Raw genomic sequence first — 24,246 nt, 5'->3', positions numbered from 1 at the left:
CTAGGTGAGCAACACAGGACAAGAATTAAACCACACATACAGGAAAACATAAAATTCATCACTTTAACCCTCTAGTGCCCACTGTGATTATGAAATATTTTCTCTTTTTCCTTGAGCATGTTTGTATCAAATATCTTCATATTTATCTATGTCATCCACTCCGTGAAACTTGCTGTCAGACAACCACAAATTTTAAGCACTAACTAATCCAAAGCCTAGCTCCAAAATTTTATTTTAATCATTTAGAAACTTCTTTTCTCTTTTCTTTCTTTCTTTCTTTCTTTCTTTCTTTCTTTTTTTTTTTTTTTGTTTTTTTTTTGGTATAGGGGATTTGAAATAGCTAAGCATATGCTATCTTTTTTCATACCTCACAAGTTCAAATTTCTGAGTTCAATCAGGATTCAAAATAGATAAGTGTTGCTTTAAGTATGTCTGTTTTGAAAACGCATATGGATTCTTCAAAATTAGGGATGATAAGCAAGAAGTTATGCCATATGTTCAAAATTATCAGACCTAATTTATCTTGGCTTGATCTTACTGAAATGTAGATTATTAGAACTCTTGGTAATTTGGGATCTCTGTGATAGCATCTGTAAAATGATATATCTTTGATTGGAGTCACTCTTTAAGAAATATATTGTAGCTGTTCTTGACTTTTTATGAACAGAGTGTTGTTTTAAATTAAAACTGTAGTGGAAATGCTATAATTCAGATTTTAAATTGTTGTAAGCTCCAGGCAGGAAAGCTGAAAAGAAGTGTTACATTTAAAAATAAGTGTTGTTTTACTAAAGAGATGGGAAGAAGGGAGAGAGGAGGGAATTAAAGGCTCCAGTAATTTCATTCAGTGGTACTCTGAGCTCCCAAAGGTACCCGGACAGCAGGAGCAAAGAGAAAGAGGATTTCCACCCTTCATTTCCAAACCACAGGAAAGGAGATAACTTTAAAATGCCAGAATGCAGCAAAAGAGTCTTCAATGTACTGACTTTAATAAAAAGAACCCATGGTGCCTTAAAATGCCCTTTGGTGTTGCAATGAAAACAGCTTTTAAAGTTAAACGGACTTGATGGCGGAGTAGAAAGTGGGCTCTTGAAAGAGTGGTGAATGCATTCGATATGGCTGCAGCGTTAATTGTCTGATGTCTCTGTCGATATTTAATGGTCCAGTATCTATAATTCCTTAATAAACAGAGCTAAGTTAATTTATTCACTGCGTATTTGTCTGCTATTTTTTTCCTAGTGAACAAAGATATTATTTGCCTCATCAGTTCTTGTGTTCTTGAAATTTTATAGGATATGATACTATAATCAATCAAAATAATGAATTCCTTTTTAAAAATCAAGTTCCTACGTAAAACTTATTTTATTTTGAGAAATTTGTTCTAAATATTTTTAAATTGAAGAAGGTAATTCGTAAGTAAGTGAAGAGCAGTTTAAAACACTTTATCGTAAATAACTATGTCATATATCTCACTGATAGAAACATATACAAGACAATCTTATGATCCCTGTCCTTCCCTTCAAAGCTAGAATATTAAAAGATTCATCTATTGAATGCAAAAGCAGGGCAGAATGATGCTCATTTCTCAGGAATCATTTAGAATAGTGATCTCCAAAGTAATATGTACCAACCTCAAGATAATTCACTGGGGTTGAGGTGGGTTACAGGTCAGACATTATAAAGATTTTGTTAGTGGGTTTTTTTTTTTTTTTTTTTTTTTTTTTTTTTACCTAAAAAGGGGTCACAAACTATGGTCTTTAGGCCAGATCTGATCTACCACTATTTCCTATAAGTAAAGTTTTGTTGGCACACAGCCAAGCCTATTCGTTTATGTGTTGTGTAAGGTTGCTTTCATGCTACCATAGCAGGAGTGTGACAAAACATATGGTTTGGCAAAGCCTGCCGTATATACTAACTGGACCTTTACAGTAAATGTTGGCCAACTCTTGAGCTAAAATAATAAGGAAGATTTTAAACTTTGCTGTATAAGATGGGTTTACACTGGTCTCCTTTGTAGGTCTGTGTGCTAAACAGTTGGCAGCGCATGTATGTTCTAAGTGAGAAGTCCTGGGAAAGTATCAGTGCAATGGACAGACAGTCCTCAGTTGTCTATTCCTTAAGACTGTTTCAACATATTACAGTTCACAAACCAGCTAGACATAATGATATATCATTTTAACTATTTTTAACTAAAATAATCCTCATAAAATGAGAAAGTGACTTGATTTTTTAAAATCTCCAACAAAATAATCTAGATTGAATATTCCACTCCTAATAATAGGCATAAATAATGAGAAATATCAGAGGTGACATAATACTTATGTCTAGTATAAGCTTGTTATTAGCCATAAATGTATGTTATAAACACTGATAACCTACTTGAATTTGACAAGAAGTCGGCCAACTTTTTGAAATTAAGATTTTTTTGAAATAACATTTTCTATCTACTTTTATTATTAATATACGCAGCCCTAATTTCATATTTTTTGCCTTGAGTTTAACTAATAATTGTATTATGGCATCATAATTAGTAAGACATATACAAAATAGGTAACCAGCACATGGAGATGCTGTGCAGTTTTCAATAATGTTTAAAGACATGAGCTATTTAATATGATAATCATCTTTTCTGAAAAGTCTTTATAAAGGAAACACTAGTTTATCATTTATTTCAGTAAACCTTTAAATATAATAGTGGGGCTGTGTATGTTCTTGCTGCAGTAAACATTGTAAAATAATACTTAAGAAAACAATAGAACGGTGAACTGAAATTCATTTCTTTGTGTTAAATATCATTAGAAAATGCATAGAAAACACATCTGAGGATTTGAGACAGTAATTAATGAGCAAATGACAATATATTGGGGTTTTACTATACAGTTGGATCAAGTATGGATTTTAAAATATTCCCAGTTTATAACATCTAAATATGTTCTAAATATGAAATACATGAAAAGTGACACTTTAAGGGGCTTAAATGAAAAGTAAGTAAAAAAATTTATTCTCTGAAGTAATTGACTTCTTTAATAAAATCACTATTCTGTGGGAAAACTGTGAAGGTTTAATCAGCAATGGAATATATATATATATACATATATACATGTATATATATAATATATCATAAAAATTCCTATATATAGGAATAAAAACATTTTTATATCATATATATTTACTATATATACATATATACATGTATACATATATACATATTTATATATGTGTGTATATACATATACATATATACATACATACATATATATATACATACACACACACACACACACACACACACACACATATATATTTACAATAATGAGATGGAGAAGCACCAAGAAAATCTTTGTATCATTAAGACGTTCTCAAGTTATCTCATGGCAAAATGTTTTAAAAAGTGACCAACTTCAGATGCATCATGGATATTTGTTTTTTCAAAATACAAATGAGGTTCCTGATTGGAATATGACAAGTATGAGGTCAGTAATGAATTACATTTTATCACCTTGATATCATCCAAAATCAAAAAGGAGGAGAAACAATACCACAAACTGCTATTAAAAGACAAACAATTCAGAGACAACTAAAGAACTGCTAAAGAACCAGTAAAGAGAATGAATAAATGTACATTTGGGAGCAAATGGAGGGAGGATACAGTGGCTGCAGAGTGCAGAGTCAGCAGACACTCTTCTTGAACGAATGTATGGGAAACCCCTCAGTATGCACACCCCAAGTCCCTTGTGTCTGCATGGGTGCACATGTTGGCAACAGAAGACCCTCTGACTTGATTTTGCTCTGAGAAGCAGAGGAGGTGAGGACATGCATTGGATCACCCAGCAATCATATTTGTGGGAGGCTTTCTCTTTCTCTGTGGCAAAATTACTGGATAGCTGACTATTTGAGGAAAAATAAAGGCTAAATAAATGTACAACCCAAAGCCTGTATTTTTGGAGTACAAAAACAATCCCAGTAGCGATGGTCCCTTCTGCAAAAACAATCTGGTCCAGGAAAGATTTATTTGCTATGGATATAAAGACAATTTAAAAAGGGAAACAAAAACCCTCCCAGACTGGATAACAAAATCAATTGTTAAATTGAAACTGTTAAATAAAGTGATTGAGAACAGTTGAAGATGACAAAGTATTCCAGATTACTACAAACAAAAGGAAAGGAGAGGTTATAATATTCACAATAGGCAGGTTGAATTCAGGCCAAAAATTTCTTAAGAAAGACAAATAAAACCCCCTATAATGCTAAAGAATAAACTTTATAGGAAAAATACAATTATACATTAACACTCAGGACCAAAGTAAGACATAGGATGAGAATAAGAGATAGGATTAGTGGTAAAATAACACATTTTTCAGTTTATGACAGGGTATGTGGAAAAATTGGTAAAGATAGATCATCTAGAGTAAATTGAATTAATATATACCAGGGGTGCCAAAAAAACGTATACAAGTGGACACTGGTCAATGTTGCTCAAGCAGTAGTTCGCTGTAATCAGAAGTGTCTGGACGCTGATGGTAACCACTCTGAGCACCTCTTGTAATTGCAGAAATCAAATGTGACTTGTATTCATCTTTTGTTATTGGTATATACCAGTATTACTACAATTTTAATACAGTTTTCCTTTCTTAAAATGTGTATACATTTTTTTGGCACCCTCTGTATATAAATACTCATACAGTTGGACTCTATTCTGCAACAAAACAAAACAATTTATTTTAGTATTTGTGGTGTCCTCACAAAAACTAATTATATATTAGGCCAAACAGAAAAAACTATTAATTTTACCAAGATAAAAATAATACACACAAATGTCTTTAATCAAAAATTGTATAAATTAATACAAATTTAGAAAACACAAAATGTCCCTGCCATCTGAATATTGAAAAATTAGCTTTTCAACAGATCTTTTATTAAAGAGGAAATTCAAAATAAAATGTCTACCTGGAAAATAAAAGGGAAAATTTTGTCTATTAAAACTTATGGGATATAGTTAAAATAGTCATTCGAAGAAAATTTATAACTATTTTTAATAAATAATAGAATAAAAATAAATCAATTAAATATTCAACATGGGAAATTTAAGAACAATAAAGGCACAAAACAAGCAAAAGAATTTATAAGAATTGACAGAAAATACCTGGAAAACAGAAAAGCTGTAGAAATCATTAATATAAAATATTTTTGAAAACAAATGAAAAAAATACTAACAGTGTAGTAACAATACTGTTGCAATGTAACAATTTCAAAATTCTGAAGGAAACTATCTTGCTTAGAATTCTATATCCAAAAAATTAAATGTAAGGGCAGAAGAAAGTTTTTAATATGCAAGGCATCAAATATTTTCTTCTAACACTCCGCTTTTCCTAGGAAGCTCCTTTAGGGCCCAGTAGGTATAAGGGGAAACCAATAAAAAGGAAGGCATGAAACACTGGAAATGGGAGATTGAACATCAAAGATAGGGCAAAGAAAATTTCCAGGATGTTGGTAAACCACTGGATAACAACTTATACAAAGCATAGGAGACGACTAGCACAGATTGGAATAAGTACCTCAAGTGACACATGTGTTGAGTCTGTCACGACCAAGAATCCCTTCACCTTTGTCCTGTATTGTCAACCAGATGGTGCTCGAATGAGCATGGTCAAGATTCTTAGTTCTCTTTGGCTTTTCCAAGTGGTGATATAATTTTGCTTTCCCTTTCTTACCCAGCTGCCTGGAATAGCTGGCACTGTCTGACTCTACCTATAGAAATGTTCAGGTTTGACCGACTCCTGAGAGATGGAGGTTGGCCACAGCAAGTTTAGAAGCATACAATGGCAGCACAACTTACCACACATTTTCCTCCCCACTGGTTTGACCTTGACCTCACCAGACTCCCCCATGTAGGACACTCTCTGCTTCCCGTAAACCACTACAGGCTTGCCTCCTGATATCTTCAGAATGGGTTTTTAAACCTCCGAGAAAATCTTAAGCCAGCATATAAACCAGAGACTGCTCAGCTCATCTTTCCCTAGGCACCTTCAATTCTCCACAATGCTGCCTTTTTCTTAGACAGCTAGTCTTGTGCTGGTGACTCAGTTTTCATATGAATCACTTTTCTCACTGATTAAGAAATGTAAATAGTTGATAAAATAATAAAATTGTTGAGAAATAAATCAAAATTAGAATATATTTCAATGTAAAAGCCATCTTTAATGGGCAAAGCTAAAAGCATCCCGTTATTGCAGATTAGTGCAGCCACTATGGAAAACAGTATGGAGGTATCTCAGGAATCTGAAGATAGAACTACCCTATGATCCAGTAATTCCACTCCTAGGCATCTAACCCGGAGAAATCCAAAACTCCAATTCAAAAATCTGTATGCACTCCTATGTTTATTGCAGCACTATACACAATAGCCAAGATATGGAAACAACCGAAATGCCCATCGGTAGATGACTGGATTAAGAAGCTGTGGTACATTTATACAATGGAGTATTAGCAGCCATAAAGAAGAAAGAAATCTTATCATTTGCAACAATATGGATGGATCTAGAGAACATTATGTTAAGTGAAATAAGTCAGAAAGAGAAAGACAAGTACCATGTGATCTCACTTATATGCGGAATCTAAAGAAAAGAATAAGTGAATGAACTAATAAGAAACAGTTTTGGGGACAAAAAGGAAAAAACCGAGAGTTGTTAGATGGGTGGGTGGGGGGGGGTGAGGACAAGGGAAAAGGTGAAGGGATTAGGAAGCAGCTGGTAACCACAAGATGGCCTCAGGGTTTTTGAAAATTAATTTGGGGAACGTATTCAATAATGTTGTAAAGATTTTGTTGGGTATCCGATGGACATGTGTCCTATATGGGAGACCACCTCAGGGATACTGTGGATGCCTGATCATGGCATTGTACACCAGAAGCTAAACATTAATGAATGCCAACTATAATTTTATATATATAATGTGATGGCTCAGTGTGAGGTCGGAGGGATAGTGGATGGGGGGAGGGGAGTTCACAGTGTGAGGGATATAAATGATGAACGTCTAAGTATTGTCTTGTCTTGTACACTTAAAACTAATAAATTTAAAATAAATAAATAAATAAATAAATAAATAAAAGTGTCCCATTAATGTTACTAACATGGTTATTATTTAATAATGTTAGAGCTACCAGCCAATAGGATTAAAAGAAAGGAATAAAAATATTAAAAAGTGGCAAAGAAGAGGTAAATTAATCACTATGATAGGTGATTACAATATTTTAGGTGATATGTCTGGAGTTTCCAAGATAATCAACTAATGACAATTACAATCAATGAAGTAACTTAGTCATGTGTCGTTTGTAGGAAATCCAAAGTTTTCATGTTCTGATGTAAAAAGTTTCCAAAACTGTTGTCAAGTGGAAACAAAATAATATCCGAACAAATAAAATGCAGAATATTGTATATAAGATGCTACTTTTTTATAATAATGTATATTTGTGATGTGTATGTGTGCAATAATTTGTATTTGCTTGATATGAAAATAAACACTTGAAGCACAAACAAGAAACTAATAAAAATAAAACACATTTAGTTACCCTTTCAAGGTACAGAGGATTTAAACTCCTAATATCTACAAATTTAAATACCCTAGAGTTACAGTTTTCTAACCTGTTTAAAATTTTCTGAGAATTTTTTAAAGTAATTTTTGAAAACTTTCTTTCAAAAAAATCATTGCTTTTTAAAAGATGGGGGAGGGACATCTACACCAAACACATTCAACAACAATTTGAGAAAAACAATCAATGACTTAAAAATACATGGCTTTGGTGAAAATAATTCAGCTTGAGATATGAGGCCCTTATATATCTGCAAAAATGTAACACTTCTCCTTCTTAGATATATATGTAAATAGATCTTTTTTGGCAACTTTTCTCTGTAGGCTTAAGACGTCCCACTCTTGTGGTTTCCTTGCTCTTTTCACATAATTCATGGCCTCATGTAGTAACTCTTAATTCCTCAGTCTTTGGCATTCATCCTCTTTCCAGCTTAAAGACCCACTCAATTCAAGGCCTCCTTACCTCTCCTTCTACAGCTGAACTCATCTGTTTGCTGTATCTCCACTTTCTCTCCAAAGCAACACACTGTCTGGAGTTAAAGACTTCATTCATTCATTCCAGACTCAATTCTGCCTGATCCCTTGTTCATACTCAGCCCAACTCAACAATTTATTGTACCATGAATTAAACAGTACTTTTGTCCCAGCTCTGATATCCTCAGCAATGCCCTGCCCATTCTCCCCAAATTTCTTTGAGACCCAATCACAAGTACCCTTAAATTAATTCCCACTGTTACCTCCCTCTTCAATGAAAAATTTCTAATCCCATCCTACCCCTTTTGAGATGAGCTCTCTCCTTCCTTAAACTTTTCTCCTCTCAATACTTTCAAAAATAGCAAACTGGGCACCCCTTAGGAGACACTACAGGCACTTGTTTAGTTCTGTAGAAGAGGCTGGAGCTAGAGACTGACAGGAATAATTGAGAGACAAGCAATACACTCTGAAAGCAGGTGTCTTGTGAGAGACCTGAGTATGACAGAGGTTTTTTTCTTCCTAGGAAGGAATTCTGACACAATGTCTATCATATTTAGACTTAATTCTACGTGAGCTTGACTTTTGTCCACTAACATACTCTTTATGCCTTTCTTCTTCCCAGGATGTGACAATCCCTCTCAAGCCTGTTTCTCTCCATCCTTTATATCAGACTAAACTCTATCCTCCTGCTAAATCCCTGCTGCATCCACAGACCCTCTCACAGGCCGACTGTCTTAGCCCAGGACCTTTCAGTCATTTGTCCTCCTTTTCACTGACTGATGAACAGGAGAATTCTCACACCCTGTTTAGTCACAACGCGTATAATAAGGTGAGAATTCCCTGCTGAAATGGGACTTGTTCTGTGCTGTGAACCTTCTTTATGCTTAACTTTTAAAACTTAAATGTGGAGGAGACATATATTAAGAATATTTCAGTATCTTAAACATTTTATTTAAACATGTGTCTATTTGCCCCATAACATATAGTGATGGGATATATAAAAATAATGTGTTCTGTACCAAAAATTTGCATATATGTTAAGTAAAAACAAGCAAGAATATTTATAGTTGGCTTTGGAATGCAATCGTAAATGTTTGGTTAGAAGCAAGCATGAATACCATGCAACGCTTCCATATAAGTGCCCTTCCTCTTCTGATCATTACTATAAGGACATCCGGTTTAGTACAGACTCTGAAAAATTTCCTAGAAGAATTGACTTGTCAAATCAACCTGCAATTAAACCTTTTTTTTAAAATTCAAAATCTTGTTTAAAAGCACTAATTTTGCAAATTCTCTACATCTTATGGAATATACCTCTATACTTGAACATCAATCAAAGCCGTATCTTCCAGGATGTAACTGAACAATACTCCTTCGACCCTGAAACATTTTTTTGAAAAAAATATTTATAAACTCAGTCTAATCACCAAAAATCATCTAAAAAGTAAACACAATTATGTGAGGACAAATTTGCTTTTTGTATTTAATAGCATCTATCACAATTGAATGATCAACCCTGAATTAAACTTTTAAAATATCCATTTTCTGCAAACAAAACATTTTTGCGCAAAGTTCAGGATGACATTATTATGGCCTTTGTTTGTTTCTTACTCTTTGTTTAGAAAAAGTATTTCAGGGAAAGTATGTATTTTTTAATGATTTTATATTATTTGAATTTCATCCTGATTGCCAAAATTTATGAAATGCATTTATCTATTAGAGTTAATAATTCTGATAATAGCATACCATTTTCTTATAAATTGTTATCTATGATTAAGTTATCATTGTATTTTTATAGGTACCGATTGCATTAAATGCCTCATTCTTTTCATATTTTGGTTGTGTTTTTTGGAACTATTCAGCAAGGAGAGAGTCAATATTTAGTCATATTTTAGCCTGTTCTTGATCAGACTGTGAAAAATCATATATAAAAGTCATTTGAGGTTGGAGAACTCTTTTCGGTCTACACAACATTCATCATAGATTTTTGTCTTTCAGAGTTTGAGCTTTATTGATATTGAATAAAGAAACATTCATATCTGAAACAATAATAATAGTAATAAAAGACAATATTTCTTGATGGAAGATTCACTTTCTTAGTTTTGTATTTGAATTGTTTCTATTAAAATGTATAGATTATCTAATTTGATAGCAATGTTTACAAACCTTGTGTTATAACATTGGACCAATAGCATATTATCAAGACTTGTTTTTTTCACTTGAAATAGCTTCTTGCCTTGCACTGTAAAGCATAATCTGCCATGTAAATCAACATCTCTGATACCCTAATGTTATTCCCAGCCCTGATTTTACAGCTTTACCTGTTAGGCTCATCTCCAAACTCAAATCTTTCCACTATCCCCCAGGGGAGCCACACTGACCTTGATTTAATGACCTTGACCTTGACACTGACCTTGGCTTCTCATCAACTGGGGCTACAGAAGGTGTTGAACAGGTTTTATTCTCCTGTGGAATCTGTAGTGCACACTCCTCTCTTCTAAATCTTCATCAGACTCCACATATCCTAAATTCTTACCCTGACCCCTACCCTCTTCTCTCACTTTCAAGATAGACTCTATCATATAAAGTCATATCATATATGTACAATGATGCTCAGCTACTTACTTTCCTTTTCACCTTAGAATTAATCAGTATATCTTCTCTTTCCCCTAGTTTCATTAAGGGAGTCATTACTCTTTAATCTGTAAAAGTAATACAGTCCAGTGGATAAGAGCATGATGTCTCTAGTTAGTGTGTCTGAGTTCATTTCTTGACCCCACTCCTTCCAGATGGTGATAATGGGGAAGTCATTTAGCCTCCATGTGTCTCTATTTATTGATCTACAAAATGAAGATGATAATAGTACCCACCTTAGTAGAATATTATGAAACTAAGATGTACTAATATATGCAAAGCACTTCAAACTGTGCCTGGAACATAAAAAGAACCACGTAAGAGTTAGGCCTTATTATTAATAAGGCTTCTTGGGGTGTCATTCCCATCATTCTTGAATTTTCATTTCGTGTTTTCCCTCCTCTGTGTGCAGACACCTCAAAAAAGAAAACAAAAGGAAATAATGCCCCATCCTTTTCCTTGATGCTGCAAACCTAATAATTTTGAGTCTTTCTCTCAAAGTAATCAGTAGCTATTATCTCCTTTCCCTGTCTATGTACTCTTTAACCCATTCTTGAAAGTATTCTTTCTCTCACCTGAACCACTCTACAAAAATTGCTGTCTCAAGGGTAAACGGCTTGTCAGCAAACTCATCTGAATTTCCTCAGTCCTCTTATCTCTTTTATCCCTTGTAGCAACTGACATGGTTGATCATAAACTCTTGAATCGTCCTCCTTGCTCTGCTCTTAGGATAATACGAGTATGTACGTTCCAAACAACCTGACTGCTCCTTTGTTTTCTTTGTGGACACGTTTCCTTCTCTACCTCTTCTGTCTAATTGTCTCACTTCAGATAGTCACCCATTCACTGGCTTCTGTGATCACCATTTGTACTGATAATTCTCAGATCCACACTTCTCATTCTGTTTCTCCTCTGAGATCCAATTTTATAACTTCAGCTGCTTATTTGTCGGTTCTCCTAGGATGTCATGTTGTCATGTCAAACTCATCATTCATTTCGCTTCAAACTAGTTCTGTTCTGGTTTCTCTACTTCTGGCATCAGTACCACAATTCTCAGCCTCCAACTCAAAACTTGATTCATCTATTACACTTTTTCTGCTTTGTCCTCACAGCTAGTCATTTACCAGGTTGAACAGATTCTTGTTTCACTATGTCTGTCATGTTGTATTTTCCCACTGCTTTTTATGATTATTCTACTTCACTTAAACCGATCTAGTTATTTTCCTGCAGCCATGCCTTAGGAATTTCTCACTGTTCAACCTCCTCATGCATTCTCCCCATATAAAATACCTTCCAGGTTTTTCTCCTTACTAGGCAAACCATTCTCATACTTATCACCTAGTTAAATTATCCACTCCTCTTGAAGTTTCTCATGCATCAAAAATCAAAGAGGTATTTTTTCTCCTTTCAATTTCTATAATCCTTGCCTGTGTCAAGGTATTTCATGCATATTATAGGTTATCTCTTATTTATTTGTTGTGATTGCCATAGTGTCCATCTAGAATGTGACATGCTTAATATGGTATTTTTCACATTATAGATATAGCAATAAATATGTGTTAATGATCATCAAATCCTGAAAGGATCTAATGCTTGAATACTTATGATTATTTCTATTTTAAGCAGAAACTAAATCTGAGCCAGTTTGTGGATTTATCAGTACATTTAGTACAATTTCAGTCAATTGAGAATTTCCCTTTTTTGAAGGCTACATCCAATTTCCATGAACTTATGGAGAGCCTTGCCTGAGAGCATAGATGGGGTGGGAATGTGAAGGCAGGAGGATCTTATCTTTTTTTGCTATATGCGGACTCTGGTACTCTCTGGGGTGTCCTCAGAACTGTCTGGTATACAACCATCAATTATATGATACATTGCTACATCCTTCTTTCTTTACTTGCATGGCATTCCCTGTTGACTCTAGGTTAACTGCTTCAGAGCCCCTATAGCACGCATGGGAAAACATTATTAACTTGCATATCAGGAACAGGTAAAGTTTGTAAGACTCTCTCTGAACCACCAGCTTGTATACCGTACCACATTTCCCTGAAAATAAGACCTAACTGGAAAATAAGCCCTAGCATGATTTTTCAGGATGCTCGTAATATAAGCCCTACCCCAAAAATAAGCCCCAGTTAAGATCATCAGCCAGATGGATACATTTAGTTCATCTGTTGCAACACACAATGGATGTATTGAATTATAAAACAATAATATTGATACATTATTAAATGTAAATAATATTATTGACATTAATATTTAAAATAAATGATAATATAAATTATAATTAAGTATTTGTAAATACCCAAGCAGGCACCTGTGGATGAGAGGTAAACACCTATGTAAACAGATGAACTCGAGACTTATTGCCCAATGACCAATTGGAATACAGACACAACGCACGAATAACATGCGCACTTGATAATGAATAGACGTGGTTGTGTCTAATATAAATCTTCATAATTCAATACATCGTGTTGTAACGGGCATACTTAATGCACTTGTGTGAAATAAAGAAACGTTTTCTGAATTTAGTGCCTGCAATTTTTCGTTGCTTTTGTGTGTACCATCATTTTTAACTGTCATCATTTTTGTTGCCATCCTGTCTCGTAAGTCTTCAATTAACACTTGGTTTAATAGTAGATTTAAAGGGAATAATATTTTGACCCCCAGACAAGATGAGTGCAAAAAGAAAGAGTTATTCCATCGAATAATCGTACAGCTTTCTGCAAAGAGAAGAAATTGGATCTCCGAATGGTCCGAAAATGGTGAGCAGAGTACGATAACCCCTGTCAACAGGTGTACGAAAGAAATGCTAAGAAGCACAAGTGTAGATCAGGTTGGCGACCATTATTTCCTGAGCTGGAAGACATCATCTGCAAATGGATTGCTGACAGGAGGGCAAAGGCTTTGGTTGTGTGCAGAGATGATATTCAAGCATGTGCCCTTGCAATAGCACTAAAGTTAGGAATATCCCCAGAAGAATTCAAAGCCTCACAACACTGGCTGGATGGCTTCCTTCAGCAATATGAACTGTCTCTAAGATCAAAGGACTTGCATTCAAATCCTTTGTTGATGGCATTGACTTTTCTAAATACCAACTCCCAACATGATTGCTATGGATGAAACCATTGTTTATGGGCCAAGGATCTCAAATGACAATTGATCAGAGGGGTGCCTCGTCAATCTACATTCCCTCCACTGGTTATGAAAGTGCACGTGTTACTTGTATTTTGGCAATTCATTTGGATGGAAAGAAAGCCCCACCTCTAATCATCAGTAAGGGTGAGAACATGTTTCAGGCATTTATGTTCTTGAAACCGAAAAAACCTGATGAACACAAGCAGTTATAAGGAAGTGGGTCAATGTATTGCTGCTACTTGTTTTGCAAGGTGGCCAAAGAGGTCTGGTAGTCTGGCATTCAGCCAGCACTCACCGCACTAAAGACATGAAGAACTTCCTTGCAGAGAGAAGAATAGATCAAATAATGATCCCGCAGGAATGACTGCCTATCTCCAGGCTCTTGATATTGCAATAAACAAGCCATTCAAGGACCATTTGCTCGTGGAAATCAATGCTACATTGAAAATAGAATGGAGAGAAATCAGCATGGACACTTTGTGAAGCCTCGCCTGCAAGTGATCGTGAATTGGGTGAAGAATTCATGGGAATAAAATCAGTGACAGCTGTGTTGCCAATGCACTATGAGCAGACTCCATGGACAAGAAGTACTCATTTAAGGAGAGTTCTATCGCAGGACATGAGAGGTTGGGGCCAATGGTACTACAGGAAATGGAGTCGCAAGAAATTCAAATCAGAATTTGGAGAGTTATGACAATATTCCAGAGGAAGATGACATGACTGTATTTGAATAAATGTAGATTTTTGTACATGACTAAATGAATAAATGTAGATTGTTGTACATGAAAAAATAAGACATCCCCTGAGAATAAGCCCTAATGCGTCTTTTGGAGCAAAAATTAATATAAGATCCATTCTTATTTTCGGGGAAATATGGTACATATTCTTCTCTGCTCTGCTGTTCCTGTCCCCTTTGCTACAGGAACTCCACAAGAGTTCATTTGTGGATTTGCCTAATCACTAAATTTATTTGTGATCCCCAAATCGATACTCACTACACTTTTATGGTTATTTGTGGACATGTGAGGGACAGTGAAAAATTTGAATGGTCTGTACACAGAGTCTCAGTTGAGGTTGAACAAGGTGATTCTCTGCTTTCTTGTTTCAGCTCTAATATTATAAACAAGTGTCCTTTTCACAGCCTATCTAGTACTATATGTTTTGAAGTTTTGTGCTTGTTGGTAATGTGTTATTTAAAATCACAACTAAGCACAGTGCTGAAGTGCTGTCTAGTATTTTCTAAGTGCAAGAAAGCTGTGATGTAACTTGCAGAGGAAATATGCATGTCTGGTAAGCTTCCTTTAGGCATGGGGTATAGTGTTATTGGCTGTGAATTCAGTGTTGATGAATCAATAACATATATTAAATAAAATGTCTTTCAAAGAAACACACATAAAACAAAGTTATATATGATTGATTGGTGAAAATGTGATCATCCTTGTAGGAACATAATCCTGTATTTCCCCTTGGAGAATTGGATCAGTATTTTCTAATTCCATGTTCACAGTGACTTTATAGACCATAACTACTGCGAATAATGAGAACCTTTGTATCTTTGTTTGGGATTCTCTGTGAAGAGGATTCACATTTATGTAATTAATTTGGGATGTGGTTCTAGGAAATACCAGTTAGGGGAGTGGGAAACTGAGACAAAGAGAAGACATCTAAAAAAGGGTGTGTGATTGTGGGTAATTAAAGCTTGAGTTTCCTGGGGAATTCTGGGAGCCAATGTGGAACACACAGATCAGAGTTAGGCGATCTGAAGTGGGGAGGGGAATCCTGCTAGTCTTTAGTTAAGGGCTGTGCTGGGGGAGGGGCGCATTAATCCTTGGAAAGAACCCTCAGGCAAAGAGAAGCAGAGATAGGCAGTTTGAAGTTCAGAAGCTCGTACTAAAATGACAAGGCCTGAGATTATACAGGTGGGTCAGTGATTTATACTACGAGTATATATTCACAAATCTTATGTTTATGATCTCAATTTGAAGTCCAGGATCCTGCAAATCAAAACTTTGGCTATCAAAACTCAAGAGATTTTCCTTTATTTTTGATATATTTTACACACAGACATACACACACACGCACACACACAGATAAGTAGATATAGATAGATATTTGGATATATATTGGGCTACTTATAACTACTGAAACAATAAAGGGTACAAAGGACATATGTACTAAGTATGTGGGGGTTACATTCTTAAATTTGTATCTCATCTATAGTCCTTTTGCCAAATTTCCCTCCATTTTACAATGCGTTTAAAAATGTTTGTCTTACTAGCGAATAAAGTACCATGCACAGCACAGCCGGTTATGTAGAGTTTACCTTCTGTGTTTGAGAAGTCAGTTCACCTAGAAAGATTACTCTTCCTAAAGAGGAAGGAGTACATTGCCATGGGAGTGTCAGCTACTTTCTTGGCCCTCAGGTGAGAAAACTAATGTACATGTAACTTAGAAATGTTTTTCGCATTCTATAACTTTTATTCTTTTTTCCCTCCTCTGCCTCATTTCTTCTAGCTTCTTTTCTCATAATCTCCGAGGCACTTCTGTCTTTTTAAGTCAAGCCAAATTCCAATTCTTTTGGCCTGCTGTCACATTCCAGGTTAAGCACTCCACTTTGTACACTTTTTTTCTCTTTTCTTATCCCAAGTACATTTTCTTCCTTTTATTTAGCACAACTACAGGCCATGTAGACAAGAAGTTGTCTCTTATCCTTATCTCCTCTGAGTCTTTGCCAGTTTGCACCAGCAACAAACAAGAAAACACATGGCCGGCCCATGAATAGAACCAGAGGGAGTGACAACAAAGCATTCACAGTCTGGGTGACTTTTCTGATCTGTTGGCAGGAGAAAGGCAGGGATTTTGTCCTTATAAAGGCTCTATTTGTAGTGAAAGCTTGAGAGGTTTTTTACAGGAATAGAATCCTAATAGATGGAGAGACGGCTCTGAAGCCTCAGGAGGAAATTCACAGCCATTCTGAGAATATCTTTCGGTTTTCAAAAATTGTATTACTTAGGGGCCTTGTTTGTCACTGTGCAGCCATTTTACTTCACTTCTCCCATTATTGAAGCTTTCACTTTCAGAGCAGGTGAGAGTTATTCATCTTCTATCTCTGTTCTTTCTCCCCTGAATCCCTCCTAGCCCTGACAACTCCTACCCCCACTGCCACTTGCAGACCCGTAGGTAGCTATCATTACAACTAGAGATCAGGGCAAGATGTTAAAGTCTCTCACAGAGACAGGGAAACATTTTCCTACGGGGGACCACCATGTACCCTGATCTTGCCCGGACAGTTTTTTTGACAGTATATCAATAAATGCTTTTCTATTTTTTAAATCTATTTTTAAAAATAGCTTTTTGAAAATAAATATAGGTTAACCAATGTAACATACCATTTCAGTCAATAAATATTTTTCTAATTATATGATTGCAATGGTTTTTAGTGCCCCTTCTCATTCAGAAGTATCTTGGTTTGATCAGTAAGTATAACTATACTTACTTTACCTGTAGTGAAATGCAATTAAAGGCTCATCTATAAACAGTTTACAACAAGACATCAATTGCTAAATTAATTGTGTTGAAACACGAATTGTTTTATGCCTGTAATTGGAAAAGTAATTCAAACTCTTGCTTTAGCTTCTTTCACTGAAAAATAGTAATAAAAATAGAATCTCTATCGTAGGATTGTAAACAGGATCAAGTGACACATGCAAGTAAAATGTTCGTGTTCTAAGTTAAGCACCCAGTTTTGTATATTTTTTAACATGCTAGCTATTATTTGTAGAATGTTGGTGCTGGAGTGAAGAAACAGTCCATCAACATGAATAATAAGACATTACTCTCATTTAAATGCCTTTTTCCTTTATTATCACCTATTCATTTCTTTAATGCTTTTAATGTATTCACATATGTATTCTCTTTAATTCTGATTTCTCACTCTGTTTTGCTCCCTCTAGTTAACTATACTAATGTATTTTTTGTTTGTATATTTTATTTCAAAAGTTGTGTTATTATTTAAGGTGCACATACTTTATTTCATATAAATGTTATTGTGTCACATACTTCACTCTTTTTCTCTGGGTTTCTTTTTCCTGATCTGTACTAGTAGGATATTGAGTCTGGCTCCAAAACTCTTACTCTAGGGTCTAAACTGGGCTGATGGCATCGAAATTATGTAAGAAGCTTTAGAAAAATGTCAATTTCTGATACTCAGAACTTCTAAACTCAGAACTTCCACTGAATTGGGTGATCTTAAAGTTTTTGCCTCATCGAAAATTCTATGCCTCCTCTATGATAACAAATTCTTTCTCTTTTGCTTCTTAAAATTTCTAATGATTCAGCAAGAAAATGAACTTCATTATGAAAAATAACTTTACAAAGGAAAACTGTTTATACTGACATGTTTGTAAGTGCTTGATTATAGTTAATTTTTTTCTCATAAAACCCCTAGTAAGTAAAAGGAAACAAACTGTTAATTAGTATATATGTTAACTTAGGCCATAGGATTTTTTTTTGAAGAAGAAGTTATAAAATGTTGAGTTCTTAATCAATTTTGTCCCCATGTTCTTGTAATATTTACAATTGGGCTGAATGTTTATACATCCAGTATTTGTGTACTTATTGAATCAGAAAGTACGTATTGTTTTCCAGTGCACTACTTCAATTACTAAAAGTTATTTCTTTAAAAAAAAAATCACAGTTACCAATATGTACTTTCTTATGATTTACTTTTTAGACATTAAAGTGCCTTTTTCTGCTAATAAACAATAAAATAAAGTGCCTTTTTCTGCTAATAAACAATAAAATAAAGTGCCTTTTTCTGCTAATAAACAATAAAATAAAAATAAAGTGCCTTTTTCTGAAGGCACTTTTAAAATATAATAATCCTTTACATTAGAATTATGTTTTTGTTAAGAAAGAGGAAGCATTTTACTTGAAATGTATTTTATGTTTATGATATGTTAACAGAATATTTACTGATAAGTTTTCATTAATTATTTTTCCAAGCAGCTGCTCTTGAGATGGTAGATTAGGAATAAAGAGGAAATATCACTTCTCTGTGATTAAAGAAAGTGAGAGGAGACTGAGCAAAATGGAGGTGTTTTCAGTCCAATTCTATCCATTATTTATCTTTTCTATGTAAAGGATGACTCCCCTTACAATAAGCCAAGGGTGAGACATCTATTAGGATATCGAGGGGACAAAATAGCAAAATGTATTCTGAATGAGAACACACAGTTTAGGGAATGGGGAATAGGAAAAATAGGAGGAAGAAACAATTGTAATAGTCAATTCTTTGGGAGAGTTGGGCCCTATTGTCTTTTGTTTTCATGTCATAGAGTATTAGGGGATTGGTACACAGACTTTGGAAGCTCTGATGAGGTTTCATGGTGGTGTGCTGCTGTGTGAATGAGGTAAGATAAAAGAGGGACAGGTCTTTCCATAAACTGGCTCTAGACTGCATCCTAGGTCATGAGCATTTTTTCTTTAAAACTTTTGTATAGTTCACCCTATAGATGTTGACTTTTCTCTTTTACATTCTTTCATCTTCATGTTTTTCTCCTCCTTATTTATTTTCACATGTAATCTATTTCTGAATTTCATATTTGGGTCATTATTCAGAATATCATTGCATAGCTACTCAGATAATTGACTCCGACAATCTACAGAAATCCAATCAGTGAATTAAAATATTCATATTATAGGCATATTTCCAACATGAGTTAAATTTTTTAGCCCCTCCTTTTTTCCTGAGGTTTCTTCTGATATTTTAACAGACATCAATCAACAGAAGTTGAAGTAGGTTATAACTCAGCTGGACAAATCTGACATGATTCTAAGCTTTTCTTACTAGAACAAAGGCTGAGGGGGGGCTTTGAAATAAAACTTTGCTTTTCTAATGTAAGCTATAAATATTTAGATCTAAATGTGTGAAAAATATTTTACAAATATATTTCAAGCATACAGTGACACACGTTTGAGATAAGTGGTTTACAATTTTTCATAGCTTCAAAATGAGAAAATGAGCCCTAAGTTAAGTGATTTGGTTCAAGGTTCCAGAAACCTTATCGAATTAATAGCCTAATTCCCTACCAATGACAGAAAGCATAGACTTTGCAATTTTTTTGTTCCAACATGACATCTAGTAACCCTGGAGTCTGGAAGCTGACCAAGGATTATTTATGTACTTCACAAAGATTTATTGAGTATTCCTTATTTGCAAAGCACTGTGTCTGTGCTGACCATGCGCTGGAAAGAGAGGAGACAGAAACATGAGGGGCCTTTGCCAGGCATTTATTCTCTATTTGGGAAAAACAAAACAAAACAGAAATTAAACAAATATGCAACAATTCATTACTTAATGATAACTGTGACAACTGCCATGCAGAAGGCCATGAAGTAGATGTGAGCACATATAACAGAGGTCTTGATCTAGTCTGATGAAAAACGAAAGACTTAGTGAGAACTGATATCTGAACAGCAGTCTGAAAAGAAGCGAAGGTTAGGGACTGGCTAGGCATCCCAGTTAGGGGGAATAGTCCTGGGGAAGGTTTCCAGGCAGAAAAGAAAAGGAACAGAGCAAGCTGCATAAAATGAAAAGAGGCCGGAGGATTGAAGAAGCAACTGAAGTCAGGAAGTTTAGTTTGAAGTTAGCAAGAAGTAACACTGCCAGACAACTTCTGCATCCCTGGGAATAGTGAGTTATCTGAATCTGTGAGAAGAAAGCAGAGAATGAATTGAGGGGTCACTGACATTTTGAAAGAAAGAAATTAATGTTTAGAAAAAGGAGGAAACATGCCACTTATTTTACCGATAGTATGTCATTTACATTTCAAAACAATCACAAAGTAGGTTTTATCCCCCCTTTATTTTACATATGAAGAAACTGAGGCTCAGAAAGTGTAAATGATTTGTACAAGATTGCACAAAACTAACTTAAAAGATGGTACTTCACTGATGTTCCTTAGGATACTCCCCTTACCACCACACACACAAAATATATCCATGAAATAGCATTACCACCTTCACCACTCCCACCCCACCCTGGGATTATAGGCTTTTATCCGTCAAACAACAGGCCCATGTACCTCAAGACTAGAACTCACCGCTGAGGTCATCCAACTTCCTTAGGTTTACAGATGAGGAAACTGAAGACTAAAGATGCAAAGTGACACATCCAAGGACATGGTACAAGTAATTGGCAGAGCCTGGGTTTCTCATGAACCACACTATGATTTTCACATTTCATCCTCAGGCTCCAACCTTCTTTTGGCAGCCACAGTTCCAAAATATCAGCGGCTAAGAGAACCACTCTATACTAATACGCTGACAAAACTTGCGGAGGCAACCACATTTACTGAAAAAGTCATCTTGAATTTTGAAGGCAGAACCTCCTTTTATCCTCCTCATTATTAATGTCTGTTGGTGTTCTGTCTACATAATTAGAAATCTTTCTGTGTGAATAAACCAAGGTAATTTATTTTCTATCATCACAGAGATAAACTGCCTTGCTCTCAATTTTAAAACTTTCTGACAACTTTTAGAGTAATTGGGAAATGGATAACTATTAAGATGCTGTAGAATACAAAACCTTTGTGGTGGGTGGGATAAGAGAAAAAGCTTTATAAGCTCAACACTGATTTTTAACGTTTAGAGATTTTTCAGGAAACCAGAACATGGGCACTGTTTGCCTATGCCAAATTGTTTTCAAATGGGATGAATTTGTTCAATGTGTTCATAAAGGACATTCTGTTCAAAATGGCTAAATGCAAATTAATGGGTCTTTTAACATTAAAAAATGAATGCCAGTGAGCAGGTATTTTAAGAGAAACAGTTCTGAGAAATGAAGTTATCAATCACATTTAGTTAGGTTCTCCACTAGAGGGCAAAGAGAACATTTCAACCCAATAGATGCCTTGACAGGCTGGCATTTCAAACCAGGCATGTTTCAGATTATCTAATTGCCAGTCATCATTCTTAAAATGTACTTAATTTAATCACAAAGTGTTGACTTTTAAATTTCTTCCAGGAAACTGAGAATAATCAATTTTTATATATCTGTCCCTAAGCTCATTTGTTATCACCTCGCTGAAAAATGTTTACTATAATGTTTTTTATTTTTTAATTATTTAAAAGTGTTTTTAAAAATTTTCAGTTACAGTTGACATACAATATTATATTAGTCTCAGGTGCACAACAGAGTAATTAGTTTCAGGTGCACAGCAGAGTAGAGTAGTAAGTTACATTTATATAACTTACAAAGTTATATAAAGACATTTATATAACTTACACGTTATGTAAATGAGACATTTGTATAACTACAGACCATACATAGTTATTACAATACTACTGACTATATTCCTTATGCTATACTTCACATCCCCATGACTACCAATTTGCACTTCTTAATCTCTTCCCCTTTATCATCCATCCCCCCAAACCTCTTCCCATGGGGCAAGTATCAAAATGTTCTCTGTATCTGTGTTTGTTTCTGTTTTGGTCTTTAGATGCCACATATAAGTGAACTCGTATGGCATTTGTCTTTCTCTGCCTGACTCCCTCCACTCAGCACAACACCCTCTAGGTCTATTCATGTAGTCGCAAAATGGCAAGGTTTCATTCTTTTTTATGGCTGAGTAATATTCCATTGTATATATGTACATCCATTCATGAACACTCAGATTGCCTTCATACCTTGGCCATTGTAAATAAGACTGCAATGAACATATGGATACACATGTCCCTTTGAACTAGTGTTTTGGGTTTTTTTTGGATGAATACCTAGATATGGGATTACTGGGTCCTTCTTTGTCTCTTCTTTTAGCCTTCTTCTTTTTTTTTATCAAGTATATTTTGTCTGGTAGGAGTATTGCTACCCCAGATTTTTGTTTGTTTGTTTTCATTTTCACAAAATGCCTTTTTCCATCCCTTTCCTTTCAATCTGTGTGTATCTTCCAATCTGAAGTGAGACTCTTGTAGGCAGCCCATGTAAGGGTCTTTTTTTTTTTTTAATCCATTCAGCCACCCTATGTCTTTTGATTGGAGCATTAATCCATTTGCATTTAAATTAATTGTTGATAGATATGTAGTTATGGCAATTGTATTACTTATATTTTGATCTTTTTAAAAATTTTTGTTAAATAAGTCCTTTTAACATTTCTTGTAGTACTGGCTTGATGGTGATGAATTCCTTTAGCTTTTTCCTTTCTGGGAGCTTTTTATCTGTCCTTCAATTCTAAATGATAGAATAATCTTGGCTGGGTAGAATAACCTTGCTTGTAGGTCCTTGCTTTTCATCACTTTGAACATTTTGTGCCAATCCCTTGAGGTCTTCAAAGTTTCTACTGAGAAATCAGCTGACCATCTTATGGGAGCTCCCTTGTAGGTAACTAACTGCTTTTCTCTTGCTGCTTTTAAGATTCTCTCTTTGTCTTTAACCTTTGGCATTTAAATTATGATGTGTCTTAGTGTGGGCCTCTTTGGGTTCATCATGTTTGGGACCTCTGAGCTTCTTGGCTTATATGTCTGTTTCCTTCAACAGGTTAGGAAAATTGTCCATCATTATTTCTTCAAACAGGTTTTCAATTCCTTGCTCTTTCTCTTCTCCTTCTGGTACCCCAATGATGTAAATATTGGTACACTTGATGTTGTCCCAGAGAACCTTTAAACTATCCTCAGTTTTGGGGTTTATATATTTATTTATTTATTTTTACTGTCCCGATTGGTTGTTTTCTGTTACCTTATGTTCCAAATTGCTGATTCAATCCTCTGTTTCATCTAATCTACTGTTGATTTCCTCTAATGTATTCCTTATTTCAGTTATTATAGTCTTTATATCTGACTGGTTCTTTTTTGTTTTATGTCTGCATTTTTATGTTTCCTATCTCTTTGTTGAAGTTCTCACTAAGATCGTTGAGCATCTTTATAACCAGTGTTTTGAACTGTGCATCTGGTAGATTGCTTGTCTCCATTTTGTTTAATTCTTTTTCTGGAGCTTTGTTCTGTTCTTTCATTTGGGGCATGTTTCTTTGTCTCTTCTTTTTGGTAGCCTCCCTGTGTTTGATTCTATGTATTATGTAGTGCTGCTATGTCTCCCAGTCTTAGTAGCATGGTCCTATGAAGTAGGTATCCTGTGGGGCCCAGTGGCACAGTCTCCGATCACCTGAGCCCTTGTATGGATTGTGTATGCCCTCCTATTGTAGTTGAGCCTTCGTTGCTGTTTGCACGTCACTGGCAGGGATTGACCCTCAACTGATTAATTGTGAGGACTAACTGTGATTACAGTGGAGGAACTATTGTGCATAGGCTTTATAGAACAGGAGTCACTTTAGCAGGGCTTCAGTGCCTGCTTATTCTGCTCTTTGGGTGTGTCATCTGTGGAAGTGGCCAGGTGGTGCTCCCTCACTGTCTGAAGCT

General features: G+C 35.1%; 1 protein-coding gene across 50 annotated transcripts in view; it reads left to right on the top strand.

The window, feature by feature from the left end:
- MLIP (muscular LMNA interacting protein) overlaps window positions 1-24,246 on the top strand; it is a 240,828-nt gene that overhangs the window by 194,133 nt on the left and 22,449 nt on the right. For 43 of the 50 annotated variants that reach the window (XM_081045032.1, XM_081045030.1, XM_081045027.1 and 40 more), the window contains one exon: window positions 8,681-8,887. The exons of the other annotated variants lie outside the window; for them this stretch is intronic. In XM_081045032.1, the coding sequence (XP_080901158.1) occupies window positions 8,681-8,887 (207 nt within the window). The remainder of the gene's footprint in view (window positions 1-8,680; window positions 8,888-24,246) is intronic. 50 annotated transcript variants of the gene reach the window in all.

This window comes from Rhinolophus hipposideros, assembly GCF_964194185.1.
Source record: "Rhinolophus hipposideros genome assembly, chromosome: 3".
NCBI lineage: Eukaryota > Metazoa > Chordata > Mammalia > Chiroptera > Rhinolophidae > Rhinolophus > Rhinolophus hipposideros.
This window is presented reverse-complemented; position numbering and strand designations above follow the sequence as displayed.